The following is an 18574-nucleotide window of genomic DNA, read 5'->3' on the forward strand; positions in this document are numbered from 1 at the left end:
AAGGAAGATGACATTACACAATTAAAATTTTATGGTTGCAAAAAAGAAAACTGAGTATCAATATTCAGAGAGCAGGAAAAAAAGAATTTTGGATTTCAGTGTTTTGGGATAATTTATGGCTTTTCTCCCACGACCCTGAATTAAAATATCAAAGTAATCAGAATAAAGAATTAGGGAATACACAACTCCAGAAGATAATAATTTTTCAAAGTTGCAGAAAACTCATAATATTGGGTGATTCTGACAAAGAATTTAGGGTTATTCACAATTAATGTGAACACAAGAATGCAAGAGATAATGGCAAGAAAGCAAGATGTTGTTCTAGGGAAGTGAAAATGACTACCAGGCCCCAGGATCAGAATTCTAACACACTCACACTTCATGATAAGAGTCCTGTTCCCTTTGACAATATGATTTGTAAGGAAATTTGTATGCAAAGGGTTCACGATTAAAAATACTCAAGAAAGAAAAGGTTCTCAATTTATTACTACTCTAAGCTTCACCCAAAATCAATGAAGGTTTATGGTTTAAGGTAAATAGTTCCCTAACTCCGCAAGTTCAAACGAAGTGAAGAGATCATCAGTTTCAAGTCTAGTGACAAGTGAAGCGATGCGGCGCTACTTCACTTATCCATCGAATAAAGAATTTTACCAGTTTTTTGAGGAACGTAAATGGAGTGCAACAAATAAATGTCTTTTGGTGGAGAATGGGTATTTGAAGAAAAATATGTATTTTATAATAGCAATTTATAAAAATTTATTGTTCTTCTTATGACTATCCCCAGTTGTTTTAAACTTTTAAAATTCTAACACCAATAAGTTTATGTTTATACTATGATTTTGGCTGCTATAGAAAATGTTATTGGTTGCTATATATTTCATAAAATCATTGTCCACAATCAGTTATCTGCCATGACCATATTTGTGAATAGTTCTTATCTCTCAGAATTCCTAGTCTTCAATTGTCTTTATATTTAGTTCTGTATTCTAGAATATAACATTTTCTTGATTGGTAAACTTCATAGATACTCCATCTTCAATGAAATTCCTTAGTACAATTATGTTTATTAAAACTGGATATGGCACTTTAAAAATATTTGCACCGAAAATTTGTTTGTATAGTTATATGATAAAAACTGAGGAATAAAACTTGACTTTTTTAGCTTTAATCGCTTGTCATAACAATTTCATGTATGTAGCTATGGATAGCCTATTTTACAAATGAACAAATGAGGGAAAATGTGGTTCACTTATCACCTGAATGGCTATAGGAAATTGAAATACGTTGTTTTGGAAAAGGTGATTTTTCAGGTAGTAATAATATATACCTACAATTAAATACTCTTTCTTCTGCCATTATGATTTCTCATTTCTTTCACGGAAGGGTTTACATAGTTCATCTCTTTCAGATAGATAGTGTAATATACCATGGTTAAAAGTACATGATAACACTTTCCTTTTAGCTCTGTTAGCATGTTCAAGTCACTTAAGCTTTCTGTTCCTCAGTTTCATCCCCATTCAAATGAGAGTACACAGAATCAGAACACCCACACTAAATTTCTCACAAGGCAATGAGTAAATTGATTTGAAAAAGAAATCTCATAAATGTGGAATGAATTCATTATTACAAGTCCTGGTCATTAAGATTCCAAAGGGCCCAGCTGGCAGGATTAAATATTAAGAGCTAACTCAGAAAATCTCCTCACATTGAAAGTTTGAATCAAGAGATTAGAAAGTCTTTCTAGGGCCATGTTGGAGATGGGCACATATGTAAATATCTACCAAAATTCTAGGAACATATATGTATTATATTTCATATCTCTGTTACAGGGCCCAGCTAACTCCTGTGGCTTTTGTATCTTCTATGGTATCTCTGACATGAAAGCTTTATGAAGATTAACGAATTTTGGAAACACTTAAAATGTATACATTTTGAAAGCTTGGATAAATGATTTACATAGAGTTCCAAAAATGGAAGAGGGCTTTGCTCATCACTTATTTTACTATTCTATCTTTATATGTCCGATCAGGTCATCTGTGTGTGTGTGTGTGGGTGGGTGTGTGTCTGTATGCAAACATGTTACAGTTATAGGAGGTCCTTATATGTTTATTTTCCCCATGTTTAAGAATCAAATATAAATAAAATTGCTAAATGTAATATATTTTAAAAGTATTCAAAGCTTTTTTGATGATTTGGTTAAATACCTTTAGAATAATGAAGAAATGTGAAAATTGGTATTGTAACCTACTTGAAGAATTTTTGGATAAAAAAGAAAATACTAACACAAAAAATATTGAGGTTGTTTTTAGTAAACAGTTCCAGGATAGTAAACTTCAAGGGTAATTTAGTAAATAATAAATAATTAGAAGTAATAAAAAATATATAAAATAAATAATAGAACAATTCCAAACGTTTTAAATAGAATATACATATATACATGTATATGTACACACGAATTTTAAGACTGCTTTTTCATTTCCATTAATTACTTCTTTGGATTTGTCAGTCCTACCTTCTTTATCCTCATCAGGTCCATGGAAAGAAACTTTTGGATCAGAAGAACTCTCCGAACTGCTGATTTGGGATGAATTGAGCTGCTGAGATTTCTTCTGTCTTTCATATGTTTCAATTTCTAGGTAATTGCTATGTATAAAATAAAATATAAACCATAATATTTCTACATCAAACAAGATAAAATTATATGCACCAAGTTTCATCATATCTCAAACTTTAAATAATTAGATTGTCACCAAAATTTTTTTATTCTTTTGATAAAGTATGTAGAGTATAACTAATTACGTATATTTACTACACCTGCACTCTGAGTCACAGCAATATAGAATTAAATATAGGCTCAGAGCTTTAGGTCATCTACTCCCTCTCTTCATTTTACAGATTAAGTAACTGAGTCACGGAAAAGTTAACAGCTATCCAGCATCACACATGTATTGGGAAGCATGATTTCTCCCAAGGTATCTCTGACTCCAAATGAAGCACTTTTTCCCCTATACCAAACTGCCATTCTGTAAATTTTAATGTTGGCTGTTAATATCTATGAATTACCCCTTTTATTATCTCTCATTTGCAAGCATACCAGACGTAATGTGATTTTTTCTAAAACACACTTTTGTCTAATATAAGTGAAATGTGTCAGGTAAGGTTAAAAAACAAAGTGGACGGAGGAAAGATGGTGGAGTAGTAAGACACACATACACTAGCTCTTCCCTCATAGCCCATAAAATACGCGTCAACAACGACTCTCAACAAATTTTAGAGCAGCAGAAGCCACAGAACAAGGAAGTGAAAGAGATTCCCAGCCCAGGGTGAACTGGAAGGTCGACGGGAAAAGTCTTTTGCACCGCATGCAGAGTGGACCACAGCCTAGTCTTGGCCAGGCAACACTTGGAGGGGCAGGACCAGAACAGCCCTCAGGGGTGGAACCCACAGCAGCAGCAGGGGATCTCGATTCCCTCAACCCACATGTGCCAAAGACAACTTCAAAGGTCAGTGAGAAGGCTTTTTCAACTGCTCCCCCACTATCCCTGGCTCCAGACACTGTTAAAGGCAGCATGGTGGGGGGCAGTGGTGGCTGTGGTGGCTACGGTGGCTGTAGTGGCTGTGGCAGGTAGCAGCCAGCCTCCAATTTGTGTCCGTCAGCTTAAAACCTCTGGGGGAATTGACCAGCTGACATGAATCTCAGCTGCATGCACTAACTGGGGGTGAGGAGGAGCGCTAACATGGTCACAGATTCTGGGCAGAAAAGTTTTTGGTTGCTCCCTGTTCAGTGTTTACTCCTCTCCCTTGATTGAGCCACCTTGGAGGAACTGAGATCTTTCAAGTGTCCAGAGTGTACCCTAATCTTGACAAAGGATCCAAAAGTCAAGTAACTGGTTGGGAAAGTGTCCAACAAAGAGGGGGGAGGGGAAGAATAGAGAAGAATACGTTCTTGGTGAAGAGGTATTTTCTCTGATCGTTTTGGATGAGGAAGAAGGTTGCTCACCATCAGGCGAAGACATAAATGTCAAGATTTCTGCATCCCAAACATCCAGAATAAATAGACAATGGCCTCAGGCCAAGGAAGAGCCCAAAAAGGATATTAAAAGTCAAGTTAGATAGGTGGAGGCAAAACTGGGAAGAGAAGTGAGAGTGATGCAAGAAAATCATGAAAAGTGAATCAACAGCATGCTAAAGGAGACAAAAAATGCTGAAGAAAATAAGCTTTAAAAATAGGTTAACTCACTTGGTTAAAGAGGTCCTAAAAGCCAATGAGGATAAGAATGCTTTAAAAAGCAGAATTAGCCAAATGAAAAGCAGGTTCAAAAGCTCACTGAAGAAAATAGTTTTTTAAAAATTAGAATGGAAGAGACAGACGCTAATGACTTTATGAGAAACCAAGATCTAACAAAACAAAATGAAAAGAATGAAAAAATGGAAGAGAATGTGAAGTATCTCATTGCAAAATCAACTGACCTGGAAAAGAGATCCAAGACAGACTATTTAAAATTATGGGACTATCTGAAAGCCATGATCAAAAAAAGAGCCTAGACATCATCTTTCATGAAATGCTCAAGGAAAACTGCCCTGATATTCTAGAATCAGAGGGCCAAATGAATATTGAAAGAATCCATCAATCATCTCCTAAAAGAGGTCCAAAAAGAGAAACTCCTAGGAATATTGTAGTCAAATTCCAGAGTTCCCAGGTCTAGCAGAAAATATTGCGAGCACCTAGAAAGAAACATTTCGAGTATTGAGGAAATACAGTCAAGATAATAGAAGCTCTAGCACCTTCTATATTAAGGGAACAAAAGGCTTGGAATAGGATATTCCGGAAGTTAAAGCACCTGAGATTAAAACAAAGAATCACGTACCCAGCAAAACTGAGTATAATACTTCAGAGGAAAAAATGGTCATGCAAGGAAACAGAGGACATTCAAGCATTCTTGATGAAAAGTCAAGAACTGAAAAGAAAATTTGGCTTTCAAACACAAGAATGAATAGAAGCATGAAAAGGTAAACAGGAAGGAGATATCACAAGGGACTTACTAAATTTGAACTGTTTACATTCCTACATGGAAACATAATATAGGTAACTTTTGAAACTTTTTTTATCTTGGTAGACAGAGGGATTATAAACACACACAGACATATACATATACATATATGTGTGTATATAAATATGTGTGTGTGTCTATATATATATAGAGAGAGAGTAAGAGAGAGAGCACATGGTGAGCTGAATAAGAAGAAATCATATCTAAAAAAAGAAAATTAAGTGATGAGAGAGGAATATATTGGGAGGAGAAAGGAAGAAATGGAATGAGGCAAATTATCTCTCATAGAAGAGGCAAGAAAAACTTTTCCAATGGAGGGGAACAGAAGGGAGGTGAGAGAGAAAAAGGGACGCTTACTCTCATCACATGTGGCTCAAGGAAGGAATAACATGCACACTCAATTTGGCATCACAATCCATCTTACACTACAGGAAAGCAGGAGAGACGGGAACAAGCAGGGTAGAGGAGATGATGGAAGAGCGGGCAAATGAGAAGAGAGAGTAATTAGAAGTGAACACTCTTGAGGAGGGACAAGGTCAAAAGCGAGAATAAAAGAAATGGGGGGCATGATAGGATGGAGGGAAATATAGTTAGTTTTAAACAACGTGACTATTTGTGGAAGTCATCTGCAAAACTACACATACATAGCCTATATTGAATTGCTTCCCTTGTCAGTGGGGATGGATGGGGAGAGAGGAAGGAAGAGATGTGAGAACTCAAAGTTTTAGGAACAAATATTGAGAATTGTTTTTGCATACACCTGGGAAATAAGAAATACAGGTAATGGGGTATAGACATTTATCTTGCACTACAGGACAAGAGAGAAGATGGGGATAAGGGAAGGGAGGTAGTGTTAGAAGGGAGGTCACATTGGTGGAAGTGGCCATCAGAATGCAAGGTGTTTTGGGGTGCGGGCAGGGGAGAGATGGGGAGAAAATATAGAACTCAAAATTTTGTGGAAATAAATGTGGAAATCTTAAAATAACAAAAAAACTCACTTCTCTAAATCACACCTTATAAGTAAATTATAGAACTTTTATGAAGATAAGATAATAAAATGTATGTAAAACATCAGAAAACCTTAAAGATGGCAGCTATTGTCATCATCATTATTACTTCTGAAAATTCTGTTCTCAGATTACCTGACTCTACTTTGTAGCCTGTCTCGTGTTTGTTTCCTCTTGAACCTGGATGACCTAACTTGCCCATTTGCCTAATTTCTTCTAAGTTCCTTGAAGTATGCTGGCCAGATGCTTGCTATATTATGCAACTATGAAAGTCGCAGGCAGTCTCAGTTGTATAAAAGAAAAAGTATTTTACATGCAACGATGTAAAAATAATTAGAATTATAATCTTACTACTTACAGGACATGAAGAGTGTCAATAGCAAAGTCTTCAGCTTTCTTTCCATTTTTATCTTTACGAGAGACATCAATACCATATTTAAGAAGCAGGCTGATCACACCGCTTGGTTCAGAACTGGCAGCAATCATCAGAGGTGTTCTAGAGTGCCAAAGAAACAATTCACATTTAAAAATTTAAACTAGTGACATGTAATTTGATGTTTCTTGATATGTTTCAACAGGATCATATGTCCTATATGAGTCAACATGCATGTGGAACATGAACACTTAGTGATGGATATGAGTACTTTTACTATTTATGTGCAGCACGAAAAATGGCAATTAAGACCAACATGACAGATAAGAAAAAGAGGGCTTTTTTGGTCCCCATAGAGTTTTAGCAAGGACTGTAAAATTTAAGGATTTATGACAGAGAAGAAGAGAGGGTGTCAAAGTCACTTGTTTACAACAGTTCAGGACTTTCAGAAGGACCATTCACAGAGTTTCCATTTGTCTACTAGCGTTCAAAGTCAAGTGGAGGGTCTTTGCAAATGATTGGATTAGAAATTGTCAACTCACTCCGTTGCTATTCCAATGCCACTTCCAAATGTGGAGCTGACCCTTGGTTGTCAAAGGTTAATCCAGAACAAGCTATCTTATGTCTTCACAAACCTACAAGTCCTTGACCGTGGATATAGCAATGAATTCTGCTGTTTAAAGACAAGTCCAGAAAGATTCATCACCAGAAAGCAAGCACCACTTGATTTGAGGAATGCCCATTAAGTCATGAAGGCAGTTGATTAAGAGTTAGTGTGATTATGAGCTGCACTAGTAGAGAGAATTTCCATGATGAGAACACAAATTTTCTAAAATACCGAGTTTTTGGTATGCTGAATGATTCATGGACTTTCTGCCTCAGGCAGTATTATACCAATATTAGTAATGTCAAGTAGAGGTTTGCTACCCATTGGCTACTTAGCGATAACAATACAACAGGCTGACTCTGCTAAATGCTGAAATAGTTTAAGAAGTATCCTCACTGATGAAATCATGGATATTTTAAAGGTATTTTGAAGGGTTAATAAGCTCTTTCTAGCAGGTAGAAATATTCATTCTGTTTACAGTTTCTGTCTGATCCAAACTATCAATAGCAAACATAATAAGAGCCCAAAAGGAGCTAGTGAATTACAATTGGGTGGGAAATAAGGGATTACGATAAAGACTGAAACGAATGGAGTCATCAACTCTGGCATTAGTGGTTAATATCATATGTTTTAAAATATGAGCTTTTTTAGATAGTGTTTAATTCTGGGGACCAAGATGGTGGAGTAAGCAGCAAATTTCCATAACTTTCCCACATTTACCTCCAAACAACCATAAAATAGTGCCCCTAAACAAATCCTGGAACACCACAATCAGCAAAAATATGGGGTGAAACAATCTTTGAGACCAAGAAATTTGGAAGGTTGTCAGGAAAGGTCTTCCTTACCTGGGAAAAAGGGAGCACAGTCCAGGACAGGAAGTGTCCCACTAGGCCAGGAGTAAGCCCCACCTCAGCAAAGCAGTGGTAGGTCATGAGCCCCAGTATGGTGGAACAGGGCAACGCCAACAGCAGGACCACCCATGTGCCTCAGAATAGGCAGGAACAACGGCAGACTCCAGCTCTGAGAACCCACATGCCTTCACCAGAGCCCCAGGCAAACAGGTAGGCTCCATCCTTACAGGTGCTTAAGCAAACAGCCATCCCCCTGTGGCTACAATGACAAATGCTTCAGTGTGTCCTTAGGGAAATGCAAAAACACTCCACCAGCCATAGCACATGCCAGACATCAGCATCAGAACATCAGTTCAACATCAGGCAAACTGTCAGACTCCTACTTCCTACAGCAGTGCCAGTCATCTCCACTCCCACCCCCTTAGCACAGCTCCAGACAAGAGTGTCCGCAATGGACCTCAGTAGAATATCAGTGCAGCACAAGGTAAACAGTCATGACCTGTAGACCCTCACACAAGAAGCCTGAAACAGTGCTCTTTCCACACTGCGAGCAGAGCTCAAATTGAATAGAAATTGACACTGAAAAGAAAGAAAAAAGACCAAAAAATATGAGCAAAACAACCACAATTTTAAAAAATCTGCCCATAGAAAGTTATCGTGGTCACATGGAATATGGAGAAAAAAATTCAGTGGAGGACAATTTCAAAACACCTATAGGCAAAATCCCAAAGAAAAAGGAGATGTGTTCTCATTCCCAGAGAAAGCTCGTGGAACAGATTAGACAGGAACTTAAAAATCGTAGAAGAGAGGTACAAGAAAAAGTGGGAAAAGAAATGAGAGTGATCCAAGAGAATTACGACAATATGAAAGATACAATTCAACCAATGACATGAGCACAATTACAAAACACTTTTCACACAAATAAAGTCAGATCAAAATAAATGGAAAAATGTCAGTTCCTCATGAATAGGCCAAGCTAATATGATAAAAATGACAACTCTACCAAAATTAATTGACTTATTGAGTACCATACCAATCAAACTACCAAACATTATTTTTTAGAGATTAAAAGAATAAAATTCATCTGGAGGAACAAAAGGTCTAGAATATCAAGAAAATTAATGAAACGTTATGCAAGGGAAGCTGGCCTAGCTCTACTGGATCTAAAAGTGAATTGTATAAAGCAGCAATCATCCAAACTACTTGATACTGCCTAAGAAACAAAATGCTGGATCTATGCAATAGATTAGGTATCCAACACACCATAGTCAATGACAACAGTAATCTATTGTATGATAAACCCAAAGGCTCTTTAAGGAATAAGGATAAGGATAAGAATGGACAAAAACTGCTGGAAAAACTGGAAAAAAGGACTCGTGACAGAAAATATAATCCACATCCAGAGAAAGAACTAGGAGTCTGAATGGAGATTGAAGCATACTATTTTCCCTTTTTTTGCTTTTTCTGTCTTCGGATTTTTCCCTTTTATTCTAATTCTTCTATCACAACATGACTAGTATAGAAATAGGTTTAATTCGATTGCACATGTACAGCCTATATCAGGTTACATACGGTCCTGGGAAGGGGAGAGGACCAAGAAAAAGGGAGAGCAGGGAAGGAAAACATTTTTGAACTCAAAATCTTAAAAAAGGGAAAGTTGAAAACTAAGTATGAACAATTAAACTTAAAAAGAAAACAAGTGAGAGAAGAAATCGAGAGAACATAGTGCTTTCCTCGGCCTCAAATATTAAAAGAACCAGGAGAAGGCTCCAGTGTCTTTCTGGGATCCTCTATGAAGAATTCATGAATTGACAAGTCAAAAATTATGTAAGATTAAAAGGCATGGCAGAATTAAAATCTGAACCAGGAGCATTATAAGATCATGGGGCCAACAAAGTCATTCCTATTATTCTTGCATTGATTTGTATTTGCTAATGCACATATCCTTAAGGATAATCAAAGGAAGAAAGAGCAAAAATTACACACTTCAATTCTCATGGGTGACACGAAGATGATTTCATATAGAGAATCAATTGCATCACTAGTGCACAAAACTTCTGTGTGATGATCTTCAGTAAAAAATCAGTTTAAAGTCAAATAGAGAAAATTGCAAATAGATATCACCAATTCACATTGGATGGTATGCCCGCAGGAACTGCCTTCCCTGTTATAGAAATAGAAATAATAACATTTCTTTTCATACTTGATGTTTGTGGACATTTTCATCCATTTACAATGATGATCAATTCCAATTACTGTTGTTCACTAAGAGTTACATGATTTAAGTTGTTCTTATTCCTTTAGTGTCTTTCCCCTCTTTTTTGTTGCAAACTTTAATTACAGTACCTGTCAAAACTATCTGAGGCATTCACATTTGCTCCATGCTTTAATAAAAGATCCACCATATCTCGGTCATTTTCTATAACTGCAAGCAAGAGTGGTGTAAGGTCTTCCTGCAAAATCATATTAAAGATATGGTTACCCTATGCAAGAAATATTTATACACTTCAATTCAATTTAAGGCATTTTGTGAACATCTGTGAACTTGCTAACTAACATGCCAAGGAAGTATGGGACAATGGAACTTTGGAGAGAAGAACAGGGCATAAATCCTGCTTCTGTTGAGTAATTTCTGTGTTCATAAGTAAGTTGTTTCATCTATCTGGAACTTAGTGTCCTCATATATAAAATGACCAAATGAAAGTAGAATGCCTCTGGGAATTCTTCCAGCGATTAATTTGTGATCAGGACATAGAAACCCAAGATTTGTAAGAGGCTGTTTCATATTACTTTAGGAGTATCCTCCTTTCTTGCTATCTTCATGTCATGACAAGTTATTGTCTGCATGCAGCCAACCTTATTTCCACTGTACTCTGCCAAGCTAAAACTATATTCTGGTCAGTTTTAAGGTTGCCTGGTTCTCTTCACCCGTTCCCCTGAAGTGTGTACAACCAACCTCAAAACTCAAGAAAATCTCGCCTCGACGTTGTTAAATCTGTAGAAAGTCATTCCCTTGACATTTTCCCTCCCTTCCCAACCCTTCATATGTATAATTTATTTTGTTTTCTCACTCAAGTGGCAGTGACTAAGAGCTAAACCTTTTTCTTAAAATTCAGGCATTGTTCAGTAATTTCAGAAAGGGAATGACATAGTGTTTAGGAAATAGAAAAAAACAAAAACAAAAAACAAACCTACATACACGTAAGAATTTGTTCTTGTGAAAATTCTGTGTAGTTGTATGCTTAATAAGAACACATTTTTAGAAGATCATTTTTAAAAACATTATGGCATTTCTACATGACAAATTACCATTGCATTATCACAAGTAAAGGACTACAGGTAGAAAAGCACTGTAGACAAGTATCTCATGGAAACATTGCATTCTGAGGAGCAGACCTAACATATCATGCAAAGAAAATGCTGACTAGACAGTTGTGATGCAATGAATAGAGAGCTAGCCTCAACGTCAGTAAGACCCTGATTCAAGGTCTGCTGCCTATACTGGCTGGGTGACACTGGGAAGTTCCTGGTCATTTCAGCATTTCAGAACACTCCTTGAGTCAGGATTTCGCTACTTTTTTGTGTGTCATGGACACCTTTTCAGCATACCGTTTTTAAATACCTAAAATATAAAGAATGCAAAGGAAGCCAATGACTATAACTATAGTTTGAAATAACTATAAAGTAAAAGTTGATTTTTTTTAAATTAATAGATCCTAGGTTAAGAATCCCTACTCTAAGATTAAATTTCAGAACAGATGCTGGTCTAAAGCAGTAAAGGGAAGTTCTACATTTGGAGGTCAGATGCCAATGAAATTGTCTCCTCTGATCTCCCTTGCCATCAGAAAATTCGAAAGGACAATGAACTTTGACTACAGAACTATTTTAAGTTATTTTCATTAAGTAAATGCTTCCAAGAATATACGAAATATAAATATGTGAATTGGACATTAACTGATTTACATGTTTTAACTTACAAAATACTCTGTTAACAAGAGGTGGGATTCTACCTTGTTTCTTGCTTCCATTACTACATTATGCTTAAGTAGCTCAGCTGCTATCTTGATGTTATGTCCACAGGCAGCATAGTGAAGTGCAGTGTTGTGGTAGTTATCCCGATGAAGAGTGTCTGCACCATGTTCCAGCAGGATAGCTGCACACTCCTCCTGCTGACACTCTACTGCCTGTCAATATAATGTAGAGAAAGAGGTAATAGGTACTCTAAGATAAAATTTAGTATATTAAAATATCATTCATGGTATTTAAAGGAGTAAAGCATATTTTCTTAATCTGAGAGAAACCAAAAGACATTAAATAGACCAAAATGGTTAACTAGCGCATACCTTTATTAAAGGTGTTTGACCATTATTGTCAAATAGGTTTAACTTGCATTTTTTCTCTACTAAGAGGGCCACAACATCTGGAAATCCATGAGCACAGGCCAGGTGGAGTGGTGTCCTATGGAAATGAGAGGGCGATGTGATTGCTTCATAATTACAAAAACCAAAATTGTTCTATTATTATATACTGTAGTTCTAACATAGAAAAATTTTAACATAGCAATATAAAAATAAAAATTATTATGATGCCTGAACTGTAAATCACTGCCAAAATATATATAAGTGGTCACTACTGTCACCTGAAGAAACCTACAATATGTATTAGCTCTCATTACGGGATATGATGAACAAAAGTGCCTGGGGGACAAACAGCAGTAAATTTAGATTTCACTAGGGACTGGCATGGAAACTTTGCTCAGTTTCTGACCTCAAGTGGTTCGCTCTCCATAGGGAACTTGATGGTCCCTTGTACTTTGAGACACACCATATTGATGCCAGTCTTAGTGCAGACACCCTACTGGCATAGCCCACTGCAGCTCAGAACTCATGAGTCCAAGAGATCTGCCAGCCTCAGCCTCTCTGGCAACTGGGATAATAGGTGTGCATCACCTTGGTTGGCTGTTAATTCTAATAATAACTTTTTACACTAAGAGGATTCATAATTACAAAGTATTTAGTAAGGAAGGTGCCTCAGGGGGAAAAAAAACATTTTCAAATTTGTATATTGTGTATTGCGACAAGCACATATGCATATGTGTGTGCAATCTCCACTAAAGCCATACTGCAATGCAACATTGGACAGGTGAAGGGGCTCTGTGATGCTTAAAGCTATCCCAGCAGGGTGCAAGTTTTGGTAGCTCTACCATGCTGGCAAGGTAAAAGCCTGGTATGTCTGCTGTCTACAGATCAACCTAACTGAGCTGATAAAGATTTCACCAGGTTGTTCAAAGGAGGATCAATTGTTTTATCAAAAGTCATTCTCAAAGATGAGCTGTGTTGTTCAGTCTTTCAGTCATGTTTAACTCTTAGTGAACCCCGTTTGGGGTTTTCTTGACAAAAGATGTTGGCATGGTTCCCCATTTCCTTCTCCAGTTCATTGTAATAATGAGGGAACTGAAGCAAACAGGATTCAGTGACTTGCCCAGAGTCACAGAGTTAATCAATGTCTGAGGCCAGAGTGGAACCCACACAGATGAGTGTTCCTGACTCCAGGCCCAGCATTCTATCTATTGATTCACCTAGCTGCCTCTGGCTGATCATCGGCCAAGTTGTAAAGAGGTCATGGTATGTATGAGTGTATGTGTTTGTCCTTCGTTGCTGAAGAAGACCATGTCACCAGAGAAATAATGAAATGACTTGCACTGACTTTGTTTTGAGTGAAGGAGGGCTGTGCAGGCCACCAGCCTCACTTCTCTTCCAAAACCATCTGAATCCAGTGACCAGATATTCAGCAAGATGACTGGAGATAATCCAGCTTAAGTGGCTTGCCCAAGGTCACACAGCTAGTGAGTGTCAAGTGTCTGAGGTGAGATTTGAACTCAGGTTCTCCTGACTCCTGCACTGGCTCTATCCACTGTGCCACCTACTTGCCCCTTAAGGTTCATGATATGTACTGGTGGAGGGAATATCCATACCAACAATATCACGTATTCCTGAAATAATGAATGTGAATCTAAATACTCAAAGATCGATAGTTTTCATTTTTCTTCTTCCTCGGGACTCCCTGTTTGCCTTTTCCCTCATGCCTTCTTCACATGGGGAGAGGGAACAGCTCTTCCTTTTCCTCCTCCAAGCTGCAATGATGATGTGCTTGGATGAAGCCAGAGAAGTAAGGCAACTAGTATGTAGTAAGTATTTACTGTGTCCCAGACACTGGGCTAAGCACTTAACAAATGTTCTCTCATCTGATCCTTGTCATAACCTTGGGAAGTAGGTGCCATTGTTAGCCTCATTTCATAATTGAGCAAACAGAGACAAAGAATGATTAAGGAATTTGCTCAGGGTCACACAACTAGAAAGTATCTGAGGATGAATTTGAATTCAGGTCTTCCTGACCTTCCAGGCACAATACCCTATCCACAGTCAAAAATCATTTTTGACCAAGACAATATTATCTTAACTTCGTAATTATACAAAACATAAAAAGCAACACTCAATCTTATTTCTGTGTCTCTTGAAAATATTGGATGCTAATGCTTCCAGAAAAAAAGGGGAAGATGAAATGAAGCCTTTGATTATGGAGATTGTGAAGGGAACTAAAATAAATTTGAGATTGGTTCATTCAGTTTACACTCATTTTCTATTTTTGAATCCAGTTGCATCCCATCCCTATCAGCTATGATTAGGGTAGGATCATATTTTATTCAGGAAAGGGACAAAAAGAAATGGGAATCAGGGTAAAAGAGCCAGGGTAGACAGAGATATTCCTGGGAAGGCATTGGGAGAGAGAGGGGAAGGAAGTTAAAAACGTGTTTATATACATTTGAGAATTACTTCAGCAAGAAACCGAGTTATGGGTGGTGAAAGAAATCAGAAAGTAAGGAAGCAAAACAGCCTCAAATGTTAGGGTAAAGGATCATGAAAGAGAAAGATATCGGGTCAGCCATCACACTGACTGAGTGGCAATATGGGGGGAGGCCAACTTCGTTGCTGTCTATTTTAGGGAAGAATATAACCACAAAGACAGAGGAACGACAAGAATCTGTGACAACTTTCATTCGGAATTCACATGTAGTTGCTGTTAGCAATTACAACTTTCATCATTCTAGGAATGTTTCTTTCCATGTTAAGTACAGTTAGTCTTCAAACTAGGGGATAATTATCTAGTTGACATATCATGCAGGCTCAACAGGCTAGCATTCTCTTCATAAGTGTTCATATTGAACACTTTGAAAAGTATCTCAACCTTGAGAATGGACTAGCACTAAACTGTATAGTGACTGGTGGTAGGTTTTTCTTTTCCTTCAGTTTCAGATAACATTTGTATTATAAACAAAGTTTCCTACACTCATTTCTGTTATCATCACTCTATTTTAATTGCTTTTTTAATAATCACCTCAACAAAACAACATATATTTATGGGAAGGGCAAAAGTTATTAGTCTGCAAATCACAGCATGTGTGTCAGAGGAAGGTGAGTACATATCTCCTGCAGCATATCTCCCTCCCCTCTAATTCATATTCTGGTTTTCTTCAAATCATTCCCTGCCTAGTGGCTACTTCCTTGCTTGCCTACAAACATGCCCACAACTTCTTCCCCATTGCCAAAATCATTTTTACTTCATTAATCTTTCCTCGTTCTCATCCTACATTTCTCATCTCGTTTGTGTCTAAATGCTCTAAGAGGATCATTGATTATACGTGTCTGCATCTTCTCTCTGGGCCCTTTCTTTAAACCCTACAGACTTGAGCTCAGCGTGTGGAGTGCAGAACAGCACAATGCAGCAGTGACAGGACCAGGAACAGGCTTCAAATCACCACCGCTAGCAGTTCCCAGATTGCTCAACCCACAAATGCCACAGACAGCTTTAAAGATCAGTAGGAGGGCTCTTTCAGCCAGGAGAGGGGAGAGGAATCTGGACCTCCAGCAGCAGGCACTGCAGCTGCAACTTTTGGAGACTTCTGCCTAGAGCCCCTAGGGGCATTGTGCCACTGATCTGATTCTCAGCTCTGAGCTCCACCCATGGATGAAAAGGAGAACTGGCAATGGAAATGGGGATGGTTGTGGTGAGGAAATTTCATTTACAGGTTCTAGGCAGAAAAGTTTTTGATTGCTCCCAGACCAGTGTGCAGGCCAGGAAGGGAGTAAACTCCTCTACCTTGACTGTGCCATTTTGGAGGAACTGAGAATTTACAGGTCCGCAGAAGATGCTCTCTTCTTGACAAAGGACTCACAAGTCAAATAACTGGCTGGGAAAATGCCCAGAAAAGGGACAAAAAGAAGACAATAGAAGGTTACTTTCTTGGTGAACAGGTATTTTCTTCCTTCTGTTAGGATGAGGAATAAGAAAGCATTACCTCAGAGGACGTCAAGGCTTCAGGGTGCAAAACCTCCAAAATAAATATGCAATGGTCGCAGACCATGGAAGAGCTCAAAAATGATTTTGAAAATCAAGGAAAAGAGGTGGAAGGAAAATTGGGAAGAGAAATGAGAGGTATGCAAGAAAATCATGAGAATTGAATCAACAGCTTGCTATAGGAGACCCAAAGAAATGCTGAAGAAAGTAACACCTTTGATTTTCCGATTCCAGGAGTCAAGATGGCAGAGTGATTGGTAATTGCTATTTCCTTCGCCTTGATGACCTTGACCAGAACAGAGATTATTTCTCTGGAAAAAACCCTGGAACAGTGGGAGCAGCAGAAGGGGTAAACACACTCGCAGCACAAGAGCCTAGAAAGATCGCTAAGAAGGGTTCCTCATGCTGTGGCCCAAAGGCGATCAGTGCAGGATCAGAGCTGTCCCAGGTAGTCCCACTCCAACAAACTGGGTGAAGTTCCTGAATCCCAGGGAGGTGAAGTCAGCAACTGCCAACGCCAGGACCACAGACATGCCTCAGCACCCCAGTGGAATCAGGAAGACATGAGCACAGAAAGCTGACCTTGCCTATGCTCTAGCTGAGCAGAGGAGCTGCCTGCATCCAGATCAACCCTCCCCCACAACTGACGAGCTTCTTCCAGGGTAATTGTGGGGAAACCCAAAAAGTCCTAACTGGCCTCCACTGTCAAACACTAGCCAGCTCAGCACCAGGTAAGCGGCAGCATTTAATTTCTAGCTGAAAGAACCAGAGGCCACAACACACAAAGTCTCAAGTTTTAGGCACAAGAAATATGGGACAGAGCTCCCTTTGCCACAGATGCAGAGAACTACCTTAAAAGTCAGGAAAAGGGTTATTATCATGAGTAAAAAGCAACACAGAAAAGAAAAGACCACAGAATCTTTCTATGGGGACAAGAACTAAAGCACAAATACCAAACAGGTCAGCAGTGAGAGTGTACTCCCATCTGAAATTTCAGAAGGGAATATGAACTGGTGGAAAAAACAAAGAGCCTTCTTGAAAGAGCTCTGCAAGAATTTTAAAACCCAAATTATAGAAATAGAAGAAAAACTGACCAATGATTTTGAAAATATAGAAAAGGGTGCACTGAAGACAACAGCTCTCTATATAGGAAAATTGGACAAACGGAAAAGGAAGTACAAAACCTAACTGCTGAAAATAACTCCTTAAAAAGAACAATTGGGCAGATGGAAAAGGAGATTCCCAAGTTAACTGAAGAAAACAATTTGACAAAAAGTGGAATGGGCCAAGTAGAAGCTAGTGAATCTACGAGGCATCAAGAATCACTGAAAGAGAATCTAGAATCAAAAGACAGAGGAAAATGTAAAAAAATGTAACTGGAAGAACAGCTGACCTCGAAAACAGATTCAGGAGAGATAATTTAAGGATTATTGGTATACCAGAAAGTTATGATGAAAAAAGAGGCTGGACAACATCATCCACGCAATCTCCAAGGAAAATTGACCAGAAGTCCTAGATACCGAGGGCAAAACAGTCATTGAAAGAATCCACCATTCACCTGCTGAAAGGGACCCCAAACTATAAACACCAAGGAATATCATTGCCAAATTGCGAAATTATCAAGTGAAGGAGAAAATATTGCAGGCAGGCAGAAAGAAACAATTTAAATATCGAGGAGCTACAGTCTGGATCACACAGGACCTGACAGCTTCTACATTAAAAGTTTGAAGAAATTGCAATATGATATTGCATAAGGCAAAGTAGCTGGGACTACAACTAAGGATTAAATAGCCAGCAGAGTTGAATATGTTATTTCAGGAAAGGAGAAGGATATTCAATGAAATAAGGAATTTCCAGGTCTTCCTGATGAAAAGGCCAGAATTCAACAGAAAATTTGATCTTCAAACGCAGATCTCAAGAGCAGCATAAAAAGGTGAAGAGGGGAAAAAACTTGTTACATGGCATTGGTAAACTGTTTACATCCCTATAAGGTAACATGATATTTGTTAATCTTGAGAATTGCATATTTATTATGAAAAGTAAAAGGGATATACGTAGATAGAGGGAGGGGGTATAAATTTAATGATGTGATGATAACAAATGTGATTTCAGGGTGTTAAGCGATGGTAATTTGAGATGTGAAAAAGAAGAGGCAGAAAAAATAAATTCTTTCACAAAAAGAGGCACAATAATATATTCGAGTAGAGGGAAAGAGGGGAGGAGATGAGTATTGTTTGAAAGGTATTCTCATCTTATTGGATTCAAGGAGAGTACAGTAAACTCACTAAATGTAGAAATACAACTGGCTCTAAAAGAAATAGGAAAGGAAA

General features: G+C 38.0%; 1 protein-coding gene across 2 annotated transcripts in view; it reads right to left on the bottom strand.

Annotated features, from left to right (window-relative positions):
• The window catches only part of LOC140524850 (uncharacterized), a 39186-nt gene that overhangs the window by 10854 nt on the left and 9758 nt on the right, over window positions 1-18574 (bottom strand). For both annotated transcript variants that reach the window (XM_072639684.1, XM_072639685.1), the window contains exons 2-6: window positions 12233-12347; window positions 11900-12073; window positions 10236-10342; window positions 6417-6554; window positions 2513-2643 (exon numbers count right to left, since the gene is read on the bottom strand). In XM_072639684.1, the coding sequence (XP_072495785.1) occupies window positions 2513-2643; window positions 6417-6554; window positions 10236-10342; window positions 11900-12073; window positions 12233-12347 (665 nt within the window). The remainder of the gene's footprint in view (window positions 1-2512; window positions 2644-6416; window positions 6555-10235; window positions 10343-11899; window positions 12074-12232; window positions 12348-18574) is intronic.

Source organism: Notamacropus eugenii, chromosome 2 (assembly GCF_028372415.1).
Source record: "Notamacropus eugenii isolate mMacEug1 chromosome 2, mMacEug1.pri_v2, whole genome shotgun sequence".
Classification (NCBI taxonomy): domain Eukaryota; kingdom Metazoa; phylum Chordata; class Mammalia; order Diprotodontia; family Macropodidae; genus Notamacropus; species Notamacropus eugenii.